General features: G+C 41.5%; 1 protein-coding gene across 2 annotated transcripts in view; it reads right to left on the reverse strand.

The window, feature by feature from the left end:
• Window positions 1-12,205, reverse strand: part of LMBRD1 (LMBR1 domain containing 1) — a 245,666-nt gene that overhangs the window by 144,774 nt on the left and 88,687 nt on the right. For both annotated transcript variants that reach the window (XM_075126513.1, XM_048846014.2), the window contains exon 7: window positions 1,519-1,592. In XM_075126513.1, the coding sequence (XP_074982614.1) occupies window positions 1,519-1,592 (74 nt within the window). The remainder of the gene's footprint in view (window positions 1-1,518; window positions 1,593-12,205) is intronic.

Below are 12,205 nucleotides of genomic sequence, written 5' to 3' on the forward strand. Positions count from 1 at the left end.
CAATTTTTCAGTAATAGTGTGCTGCAACATTTTTGTATTTTTATGTCTGATTTTGTAAAAAAGTAGTTTACGTGAGATTAAACTTGGGGGTTAACAAGACAAATCAGATTCCTGAAAGGGGTACAGTAGTCTAGAAAGGTTGAGAGCCACTGCTCTAGGCCACTCACTTTGTCTCTTCACATATTATAACTTGCCATTGAAGTTGGAAGATGCCACCAACACAAGTGTGTCCTAAATATGTCCATTGTTGTCCTCTTACTATGTTTGATGCTTTAGATTGGCTTGTTCTACTTAGAATTTCTGATGTTGCAAGCAATTATTTCCAATGAACTCTGAAGATCTTCTGCAGACATTTACTTTGGAAGAAGGAGTTTATCTCATCAATTTCTGTTGTAGATTTCCATGATGCTGCTCTGGTGGTCTTGTCACTGGTAAACAAACAGGCCAGGTCCACACTAAAAAGTTTGACGTAGCTGGGTCAACCTCTCAGGGATGTGAAAAATCCATACCACTGACCAATGTAGTTAAGGCACCCTGCTCCTCCCTGTAGTAAGGCAGTGCTAGATCAATCTAAGAAAACTTCCATCAACCTAGCTACTGTCTCTCAGGGAGGTGGATTAACTACAGCAACAGGAGAACCCTCCCTGTAATGAGTGTCTTCACTGAAGTGCTACAGAAGTGCAGCTGCAGCATTTCTCCTGTAGACATAGCCTCAGTGTGGATGGGAAAAAAAAACTTCAGGAGCTAAGCTAGCTCACAGGGTTCCAAAGTGAAAAGAATCATGGGAGCAAACCCAGTTGAGCCAGTTATGTTAATACAGCTAGTTACCAGGGAGCTGCAGCCCAGAAATCCAGTCCCTGATCAGATGAATTGCTTGGAAAAGGCAAAGCATGGGGCCGCTGTGTTCTGTTTTATACCCTTAGACCCATGTGCTTAGAGGACACAAGTCCAGGCATATCTGGTGAGCATTACTGAGTCCCCAGGCAAGACTGAGCAATTCCCCTGATGTGGCCTTGTGCAAGTTAGTCATTGCATTGTAGCTTCCTTGCTGGACAATGGCTATTCGACACCCATCCGGGTGTTTGTTACTTTCCTTGCTGTTCTCTCTGGGGAGCTAATATTTGGCTGATTCCCCAACTTACAGCATGTTTTAGTGACAATCATACAACACAATCTCATAACTTCATATGCATTAATGATATACATATTTAGATAGAACAATGACTTTCAACAGATCATAACCTTTCTCCTTTATACGCAATATCTCAATTTTATATAAGTAAGGAATAATGGGGATTACAGGGTCCTCCCCCAAAGTATAGAATGTCACAGCTACAGGGTAGAGGAACTTGACAACAAGCAGAACCTTTTATTATGCCTTAGTGTCTTCCAGCTTTGCCTTTAATATGAAAGTATTTCGACCTAAGACTAATTTTTTATGAGAATTGCAAGTCAATATCAACAAAATAGCAATACAAAGGCAGCATTAAAGGTGTGTGTAGGGGGATAGAGACTTACTGTGTACGTGACAGCTGCCAACATTCCAATCAAGGTCAAGGAGCTAATGGAAAATGATAGGGCAGCCAAACCATCTGTAATATAGAAGTGGAGAAAAGCCTAATGAAAAATTTATATATAAATGCAAGACATGCCCCAGAATGGAGAGTAGATTGTTTTCCTGAAGTTAAAAAAAAATATTCACCCTTAGTTAAATTAGATTGGCTAACATTTTAAATCAACCACAACAATTAATTAAAACAGAATTATGATGTTAGTTTTTTAATTACATTCCAATCCAAGTAAAGCATATGAAAAAAGTCATAATAATCCTAAAACATGGGATAAAACAAGACAATTTGAAAATTTAACAAATGAGTGATTAAGTCTGGCATTATTGGCAGAGGGGAAATGGGGGTTGACATGTAAATAGACTATAAAAAGTTTAATATAGCCGGGAGATTAAACTGTGATGTCCTTTAAAGATTAACAAGTTGTGCTTGATACCCTAGACAGGGGAAGCCAGTGAGGGATACAAAGAGGGGTGATGTGTTCAAAATGATCTATATAGCATGATTTTTTTAGTGGATAAGACAAGACTGCATTTATCTAGGCTGGAGAAAACTATATAAATTTCTTAATCAAAAATAACAAGATGTTTTCTAACTATCTCAAATTAACTCATTTATATTCTTATGGGAAAGACTAATGTGTCATTTTCTTTTAAAATACATACCAATTGGGACTCTAGCAACCATGTACATCAGATAAGAGCTATTCAATAAACCCATGCCCACAGTCCTAACCATTACATTCTTATTTTCAATTCCTACCACAATTTTGAACAGGACCCAGAACAAACAGAATTCTCACTTTTTCTTCAGTGACAAGCAGCAGTCATTTTACTTGAACACGTCCCTTCAAAAACTTTAAGCAATCGACATATTTGAGACCCAACATTTCATCTGCCAAATAAAAAACATATTTTTCCAGTAAAAGGTAAAAAAAAATGCACCAGTGAGAAAAATGTGTCTGATGCCACAGTCTCCAGAAGTAGTTAGTTTTTCATCAGTTCCCTTCATACACACTTCTGAACGGCATACTCAGTAACAACATTATTTTCGCTTTATTACCAGCACTATGTAGATGAGCTCAGATGGCCATCATCATCTATGCTTAGATATTCTCATTCTACATGTAGGGTTGAGGGGAAAAAACCCTGCAATTCTGTATTCCTTCCTATGAAAAACAGGATTTCTATTTCATAAGTATTGTAGTTACCTTCTCTTGCATAGTAGTCTCGTGATTATTTTTCTTTTTGGATTTATTGTTTATACATAAACCCATTACATTAATTCCACAAAAGAACAAATTGGTCTAGATGTGCTAAACTATAAGGCTCTAAAGAGAACATAACATACCCACAAAGTACTTGCTGAAACAAAATATAGGTACAGGTATCCTATTTTAATATCCATCAAGATCAGGTACAGTTTAATGGTCTTCCAATCCTGAGCGATAGAACATTAGTAAAAATAATAATGAATGCCCAAAAAGCGGATAGCTGACCAGAAACACACATGGCAAAAGCAAAGAAAAACTGCTGAAGTACATCTGGAACAGTGGGTGGAAGGGGGAGCGGAGACCTAATCAAAGCCAATGCCCTCTTGACCTAGAATTATGCAGGGGATTCTCCTATTCTGGGGGCACCATGTGGCTCCACCTGCTCCTGAGCCATCTGAACTGAGGGACCAAAGAAGTTATTGGAGAAGCCAGACAGAAACTGAGCCAGCTGGAGCACACAAAAATAGCTTAAAGCAGGAGCCTGCAGACTCAGATGATGATCCAACTAGTTTTTGAAAGCATCTATTCTGGGCATCTTCCCTTCTGATGATTGCTTATTTGCTCCCTCAGTCTCTTTACTTCAACCTGACTCCACCTCACCTCTGTGCTCCTCTCTTTACATTCACCTTTCCCTCCCTTACTCTCTCTTTTAATGTCCCCCTACCTTTCTTTTCTCTTTTAGTGTCCCCCTACCTTTCTTTTCTCTTTTGAACTAATCCCCTACCAACAAAACTCCAAAGAAAAGCCAACAAAAAAGTTACATAACTAACAGTGGGGTGGGAGGAGGTATTGTTTCATGGTCTCTGTGTGTATATAATGTCTGCTGCAGTTTCCACGGTATGCATCCAATGAAGTGAGCTGTAGCTCACGAAAGCTCATGCTCAAATAAATTGGTTAGTCTCTAAGGTGCCACAAGTACTCCTTTTCCTTTTGCGAATACAGACTAACACGGCTGCTACTCTGAAACATAACTAACAGTGTTTGCAAGCCACCATATTGTTCAAGTACCAGAGGGGTAGCCGTGTTAGTCTGTATCCACAAAAATGAGGAGTGCGGTGGCACTTTAAAGACTGAGATTTATTTGGGCATAAGCTTTTGTGGGTAAAAAGAAGAAATGGGTTTTTTACCCACGAAAGCTTATGCCCAAATAAATCTGTTAGTCTTTAAAGTGCCACCGGACTCCTCGTAGTTTGTGTGTTCATATTGTTCAGTTCCTTATAGGTTCAATCCCTTCACTCCCACCCTTTATCTTGTGATGCCCGTGTAGCAGCTGTGACTGAAATTCTTTCCATTTGTACCTGGGAAGGAGTGTGACCTTCCTGATGTAGATTTGGCTACAGTTATTCACATCTTCCAGCTCAAGATGAGACTAGTGTATGGAAGTAGGTGGGGCTATACCTTGAGAGCACCCAGAAGCTAAAAAGTTTTAATAAAGCAGCAGCCACAGTCTGCACTAAATTGCAAGTCATATAGATGGCATGTTACTGTTAATCCACCATTCCTTATTGTGGAGTATCAGCCTCTAGAATCAGGAGTGGGCAAAAGTTTTGGCCTGAGGGCCACATCTGGGAACAAACTGTATGGCGGGCCATGAATACTCACAAAATTGGTGTTGGGATGTGGGTGGGGGTGAGGGCTCTGGGGAGGGGCCAGAAATGAGGAGTTCAGGGTGCAGGAGGGGGCTTTGGGCTGGGGCAGGGGAGTGGGGTGAGGGAGGGGGCTCCAGTCTGGGGGTGCGGGCTCTGGGGTGGGGCTGGGTATGAGGGGTTCGGGGTGCAGGAGGAGGATCAGGGCTGGGATCGAGGCTACAGAGACCAGGAGGGGGATCAGGGCTGGGACATGGGGAGAGGCTCAGGGGTGCAGGCTCCCAGTGGCGTTTACCTCAAGCGGCTCCCGGAAGGAGCGGCATGTCCCTTCTCTGGCTTCTACATGGAGGCGCGGCCAGGCAGCTCTGCATCTGCCCTGTCCTCAAGCTCTGCTCCTGCAGCCCCAGGTGGAGGGCTGGAGGGGGTCATTGGAGGTGGGCTGTAGGAGCCGAAGCAGAGCCACGCAGCTGCTTCTGGGAACTGCGTGGAGCGGCCCCCTCCTACTTGGTGACCCAGCTGGAGTGCCGGAGCGGGGCAAGCCCCAGAGGAGCTCAAGGGACAGCTTAAAATGGCAGTTTGCCCACCCCTGCTCTAGATGGAGCTGAAAGTATTGGTTTTAAACTAGAGAGACTTAAGGTGTTTTAAGAACCTGGTTTTCTGACAAAATTGCCTCTTTCACCATGCCCACCTCAGTTACTATCAGATGACATACTTTCTCAAAGATGGCAGCCCTATATTTTAAAAGGAAGAGCGGTTTCTGTGACAGACTGTTATTTAGGAAGGTTCTTGAGCTTTGGATTTCTTCTTCCCTTCTAGGTACTTTGAAGCCTAAAAGTATTTTCTAGGCATGTTGAAAAGCACATCTTTCTTTCAGATATTTGGAGAGGGGATGCACTAACTAGTACAGTGGAAAAAAGCTGGGTTATTTTGTGGGCAAATATTACATAGAGTTTGTTGATTTGTAATGTGTATTTTTAGTTTTTGTAAGTGTGGTCAATGTGTATTGTAAGAATTTTGGATTATGTCTCTGCTCTTACAATGTTATGATGACTGCTTTCAACTCAGTTATTTACATTAATTAAACCTTTCAAGGTAGACTGAGCAAGCAAGTTATTTAAAGTTGATAACAAAAGAAAATAAATATTCTGGGTAGGGGAGATTTAAAACAGGATGTACATTTATGGTAAAATCCCACTAAAGAAAATAGGCATTTTTAAAACTGATTGAACAGGACCTTGTATAGAAGAGAAATATGCTGCATTTTTCTAAACAAATAGTGCACTTTATATGGATGTTATTTTTCCAAGTGTAGGATCATTCAGTGTCAAGTCAACCAGCAATACTATAACTACTATCAAAACTTCTTTCCAGCTTCTCATTCTTATCTATGTGGTATGTCAGAGTTACATGACATTTGAAGTGTTCCATTTTAGTTAAACAAGGATAGTTGCTGGGGTTTTTTTAGTTAAATGATACTAGTAACAATTACACAATTAAAACACTCAGGACTAGTTCAGCTGCATCTATTGTCAGCAACAGGAAATTTTCCTAGTGTAAAACAAACTAAGTATAAAATTGTACATACCCAAAATCTTCAAGCCATTTTTATGGATCCCCTTCAACAAAAACACATTGTCTGTTTGTAATTCCCTATCACTCAGATTTGAAAACACCCAGCATATTAGAATGACGATTGACGCATTTCATTTCAGTATAATGTAAATCCTAAAATAAGTTACACGTCAGAACTGCTAGTAGCACTTTTAGAACTCCATGTTCCTTGGTTTGCAAGCTATCATTCTAACACTTGTGTTTTGACAGAAAGCAATCATCTGTAACTTAACAGAAAAATTCCATTAAAAGAGTTGAAATTCCCTTGAACGTTTGGAGATTTCTTTGATGCAATACTGACAGTTTAAAAACAGTTCTACTCTGAAGAGACTGTAAAAATGACACCTTCTTACTGAACATACACACTCACCTTCATCCATGCTGTACATAGAACCAACCGTCCTTTCTTTATTGACCAAGGACCAAATTTTGCCTTGACTTAGGTCATACAGAAACTCTTTGAATAAAGAAGTTTTTACTCTTATTAGCACTACAAAGCAAATATAGCTGTAGGAGAATGATCTGGATTCTATTCTGGCCTGGCTTTTAGTCAACACAATGATTACAACCAGAATCTTTACAGATGAGGATGCATAAAGCCATGAAAAAAGTTGGACTTCTAGGTTGTACACCGAATTTGCAGGCCTAGCAGTTAAAAAAACCTTACTACTTGTAAACATATCAGATATGGGGTGTGACGTAGCACTCCATATGTTTTATAGAAATATGCTTATGAATATGACATAACTAGAATAAGCTTTAAGCTAAATACTCCTTGTATGGTGGCATTAGAAAGCTTGTAATCTACTAAGTTGTGTTCATCCTATTTGTTTGCATGTATTATTTCTATATCTGGGGTTAGGAGAATAAGATATGAACTTGTATCACTGATGTAAACATATTAAATGGAGGCCATTAAGGGTGCTCCAGAAACAATCAGTTGTAAATGGCCATAGTTACTTGAAAGCCTTCCGGTGTACGTGTGGGCCAGCCCATGGGGAATGGAAACTAGCGGTCTTACAGTAACATGTGACCATGTCACCCAATAACGAAATCCATCCTAAATCTGGTACTTTTCCAGTTAGAAGTAGGGATGGGGAACCAGAGAAAAGATTCCCGCCTTTTGCCAAAGCTATAAAAAGGGGTTGGAGCAGGACAAAGGGGCTGCCAGTCATGAGAAAACCCCTTACCATCTGAGATGTCTGCAGGAACTAACAAGGACTGTACCAGAGGAAAGGATTGGGCCCAGAGTAGGAAGGAGTCTAGTCTGTCAAAGAAGCTTACTGGAACATCTGAGGGTGAGATGTTACCTGTCAGTTTCTTATAACGTATTAGGCTTAGACCGGCATGTTTTTGCTTTGTGACTGACTTTGTTCTGTCTGTTATTACTTACTTAAATCCTACTTTTGTATTTAATAAAATCACTTATGTTTATTAATAAACCCAGAGTAAGTGATTAATACCTGGGGGAGCGCAAAGCTGTGCATCTGTGTGTGTGTGTGTGTGTGTGTGTGTGTTTGTTTTAGAGGGCGGACAATTTATGACTTGTACTCTGTATAAAGCTTATACAGGGTAAACAAATTTATTTGGGGTTTGGATCCCATTGGGAACTGAGTGTCTGGAGACAGGTAACCTGCTGAGCTGTTTTCAGATAAGTCTGCAGCTTTGGGGGCATGCACCAGACCCTGGGTCTGTGTTGCAGCAGGCTAGCAGGTCTGGCTCAACGAGACAGGGTTCTGGAAGTCCCAAGCTGGCAGGGAAAACAGGCTCAGACGTAACTTCAGCACATCAGGTGACAGTCCCAAGCGGGTCTCTATGACTGAACCCATCACATGGGGTATAAGTGCATACATCATAGAGTCATGGGACTGGAAGGGACCTCAAGAGGTCATCTAGTCCAGTCCCCTGCACTCAAGGCAGGACTAAGTATTATCTAGACCAGTGGCTCTCAAACTTTAGTAACCCACGGATGCCCATTTTGATTTAAAATTTTGCCACAGAGCCCCAAACCCCCAGCTTATCCCCAGGCCTGCCACACCCCACCCCTTTCCCCAAGGTCCACCCCACCTCTTCCCACCCCTCCTTTTTCCCGCCCCTGCGTGCTTCCCTCCCAGCGCCTCCTGCATGCTGGAGAATAGCTGCTCCCCAGCGTGCAGGAGGCGCTGGAAGGCAGGAGAAGGAGTTGATCAGCAGGGCCTGCTGACACCCTGGAGTTCCCTCACAGACCCAAGTTTGAGAAACTCTGAACTAAACCATTCCTGACAGGTGTTTGTCTAACCTGCTCTTAAAAATCTCCAATGATGGAGATTCCACAACCTCCCTAGGCAATTTATTCCAGTTCTTAACCACTCTGACAGTTAGGAAGTTTTTCCTAATGTCCAACCTAAATCTCCTTCACTGCAATTTAAGCCCATTGCTTCTTGTCCTATCCTCAGAGGTTAAGAACAATTTTTTTCCCTCCTCCTTGTAACAACCTTTTATGTACTTGTAAACTGTTATGTCCCCTCTCACACTTTTCTTTTTCAGACTAAACAAACCCATTGTTTTCCAATGTTCCCTCATAGGTCATGTTTTCTAGACCTTTAATCATTTTTGTTGTTCTTCTCTGGACTTTCTCCAATTTGTCCACATCTTCCCTGAAATGTGGCGCCCAGAATTGGACACAATATTCCAGTTGAGGCCTAATCAGTGTGGAGTAGAGCAGAAGAATTACCTCTCATGTCTTGCTTGCAACACTCCTCCTAATACATCCAAGAATGATGTTTGCTTTTTTTGCAACAGTGTTACACTGTTGACTCATTTAGCTTGTAGTCAACTATGAGCCCCAGATCATATTGACCCCCAAGTGCTTTTTGAAAACAGGGAACAAACTCACTTTTGAAAGTTTTACCCACAATCTGAAAATCAGAGTAAAATATAGAACTTCGATGCCAATTTTATAGTCATTTTTCAGAATATAAGAGCACTTAAAAGTGAAGCAAGATGTCCTGACCAGTCCACATTCAAAATCTGGTCATCCCATAGTAAAAGCATAACCCCTTCACCATTACAATATACGAAATCAATAATTTAGCAATTAAACAATTCTAACTCTAATTATCTGTTAAAGCAAAAATAAGTTATCTAACTTTCAGACAGATGAAAATTGTTTTAGTAATATTAATATTTTAACAAGTGAAAATTTGCTTTTAAGATTGTGATACTACCACCCCCACCCCACATTCTTCATAGAGATACTGTTACAATTATGGCATAACTATGATGTATTTTATGCAAGATAAGGCATGAGAGATACTGTAAAGGTTATGATTTACTAAATGATAATCCTATTTGTAAGCATCTGTCATTTTTGTATCTGAAGTTAAGAATATGGTTTATGCATCTATTAAAAATGAGTTTACACCTGGGGAACACCCACTAGACAGAACGCAATCAGTCTAGATGGCTTGCTGGGAAGGGCCATTAGGGAGAACAATAGGTCTTAGAAGACGCTAATCTCCTACCAAAAAGCATTCCTGGGGATGCTGCAAACAGCCTCTGAGTTAGAGCTGCAGGGACATGTGACCAAGTCACCTGGTACTGGATTTCATGATACTAGTGTTTTTCCGTTGACAGAGGGTAGGAATCAAACTGGGAGACAAAAGATTCCCGCCATATGCAAAAACTATTAAAGGCAGAGGAGTGACATCATCGTGGTTCATTCTTCATTGACTCCCTGTCTAAGAAGGACGACTGCTGGAAACACCTGAAAACAAAGACTGGACTAGGGGAGAAGGGTTGACCCCAGGCTAGAGGGTTGCTTGGCCGGTGAAAGGAATATCTGAAGTTAAGCTGCAAGCAAGAGCAGAGATTCTTGAAGGCAAGCTGCAATCTGCCTAAAACAAGGTTTAGGGTGAGAGTTTGCTACTTATAACCAATTTCTTTAGTATATTAAGCTTAGATTGTATGTTTGTTTTATTTGCTAGGTAATCTGCTTTGATCTGTTTGCTATGTTTTCTTATTGGCATTTCCTGACAGTCAATGGAAGATGTCTTTTGAAAGACGTCAATTGTCCTACAGCACAGGGAAATCGAATTTTTTTGGGTGGCTTTGCCTTTCAGATAGAGGGTTCATATTTTTGACTTTCAACGACTTTTGTTATTTCATGCTTGCATATGCAAAGACATACTTTACTGCTCACATGAATCTTGGAAGGGCTCCTCTTCTTGAAGTTTTATTTAAAAGTTGTGCTACAGTTTTTAATGGTTTGAAGAAATCCTCATGCAAGAGTAATCTGATGAAGGCTTATCTAGACAACCTGCACCGGGGCAACTTAAATAAATAAATGAATAAAATCAATCTAGCTACATTGGTGCAACCTCCTGGTATAGTACACCAATGGAAATATTCACATAACCTTGGATACTGCCAGGCTAACATTTAATACTGAGAAGATTCAACATTTAAATTTCACCCAGAGATTTTTTCCTCAAGATCATAAAGTTAAAGACTGTCTAAGGGCCATGAACCATCTACATTTAAACATGAAACTATTTTATTTTATTTAAACTAACATTAATTGGAATTTATTTTAAATAAAGCTATTTCACTCAGATACAACTCTACCCCAATAAATAAATTTAATAACCATATCTCCCTTCTGGTCTTGGATCAGGAGCCAAAAAAACATTAAACAAACCTATCCAGTTAGATACGTTCTCTGCAGCTGTCCACCTCAAGTTGAATGTTGCCATAGGCGCAGATGAGCTTGGAGATGAACTTAATCTATCAATCATGGTACTCATTCTGATGCTGAAGGAGTCATGTGTCTGAAAACCACCCACCCAAGACAAACTACAAAAATGAAATCTCTTCCTTCCCAGCCAGCAAGCAGGGCCCTATTAAAAGATGGGCCTATGGAACCCAGGTCCCCCAGAAAACTAAGGGCTCCATAATTATGACTGCAGATATTTCTTCCTTTTTTTATTTAAAGGCTCAAAACATATGTATTCTGTATACATTTCTGCAAGAAATACAGTTCACAATTTTACATTTTTATTTACTAACATTTGATACCACATCCTCCTTATAAGATGGTGTGATGAGGTGGGAGTGGCCTCCCACTGAGCCAGAGGGGAAGGAACCACGTTCTGAACCCTGGAGGATAGAGCCAGGCCACGTTCACCCCTCCACCAGAAATCAGGGGGAGGAACAGGAAGTATAAAGGATGGATCAAGGAAATCAGTTGGGCTGCAGCTGCCAAAGACGACAGACGCCTCCTGCCCGCTCCTGAGTTGGGAGACTGCAGCGGACCCTCACTGAGCTGAGGACTGGCTAGAGCTGCCTGCTGACCAAGGCACTGAGGTGTCGCTGAGACTGCCACCAGCTACCTAGCTTAAGGAGTCGGAGGACACCCCAGAGATGCAAGTACACCACAAGGGGAGGCCAGGAACTGGTCAAGTGGCAGCCAACCCGAGTCTGTCTGTGTTTCTGCCAGAGACACAGTCAGCATGTTGTAGCTGGATTCTCTGCTGACCCACTGGTGGAACAGTCCGCCACTGTTAGGGCCCTGGGCTGGGATGCAATGGAATCGGGAGGGCCCATGTCCCCCTATCCCCTGCCACCCCACCCCTGAGGTGGCAGTCCCCCACTCTAGGCCAATAAGTTTGTATTTGCCAACCATCCAGAGCTAGGATGCCCAACCATTTTTTTTTTGGGGGGGGGGGGGCTCAGCCCTGAATAAAGGCCCAAGCCACAGACCCCTTATTGTCCCGCCCAGACTGAGGGCCCAGGCCCACAAATGTTCGCTACTCTGCACTGACTGCAGGCTAGAGACCTTAACTGACTGCTGCTCTGCCAGGCCAGAGCCACAGGCTGTGTATTCCCCTGCTAATTCCTTAACTGTGGGCCACGCACAGTGATGTAGTGAGGTGGAGTGGCCTCCCACTGACCCAAAAGAGCAGGGACCACCGCTAATCCACTACAAATGGTTTGAGTGTTCTTGACACATCTATTTTAGACATACAAGAATGCACTTGAACTGCAACATGAATATTTAAATTAACATCCATACCATCACATACTTGCTTGCATTGGCATTGAAAAATGTATTCTAACTATACTAACCTATACTTCTGATATGCTAATTTACAAATCATGGTTTCATACACCAACCATTGTTTAAAAGA

The sequence above is a fragment of the Caretta caretta genome, chromosome 3 (genome assembly GCF_965140235.1).
Source record: "Caretta caretta isolate rCarCar2 chromosome 3, rCarCar1.hap1, whole genome shotgun sequence".
In the NCBI taxonomy this organism is placed as follows: domain Eukaryota; kingdom Metazoa; phylum Chordata; order Testudines; family Cheloniidae; genus Caretta; species Caretta caretta.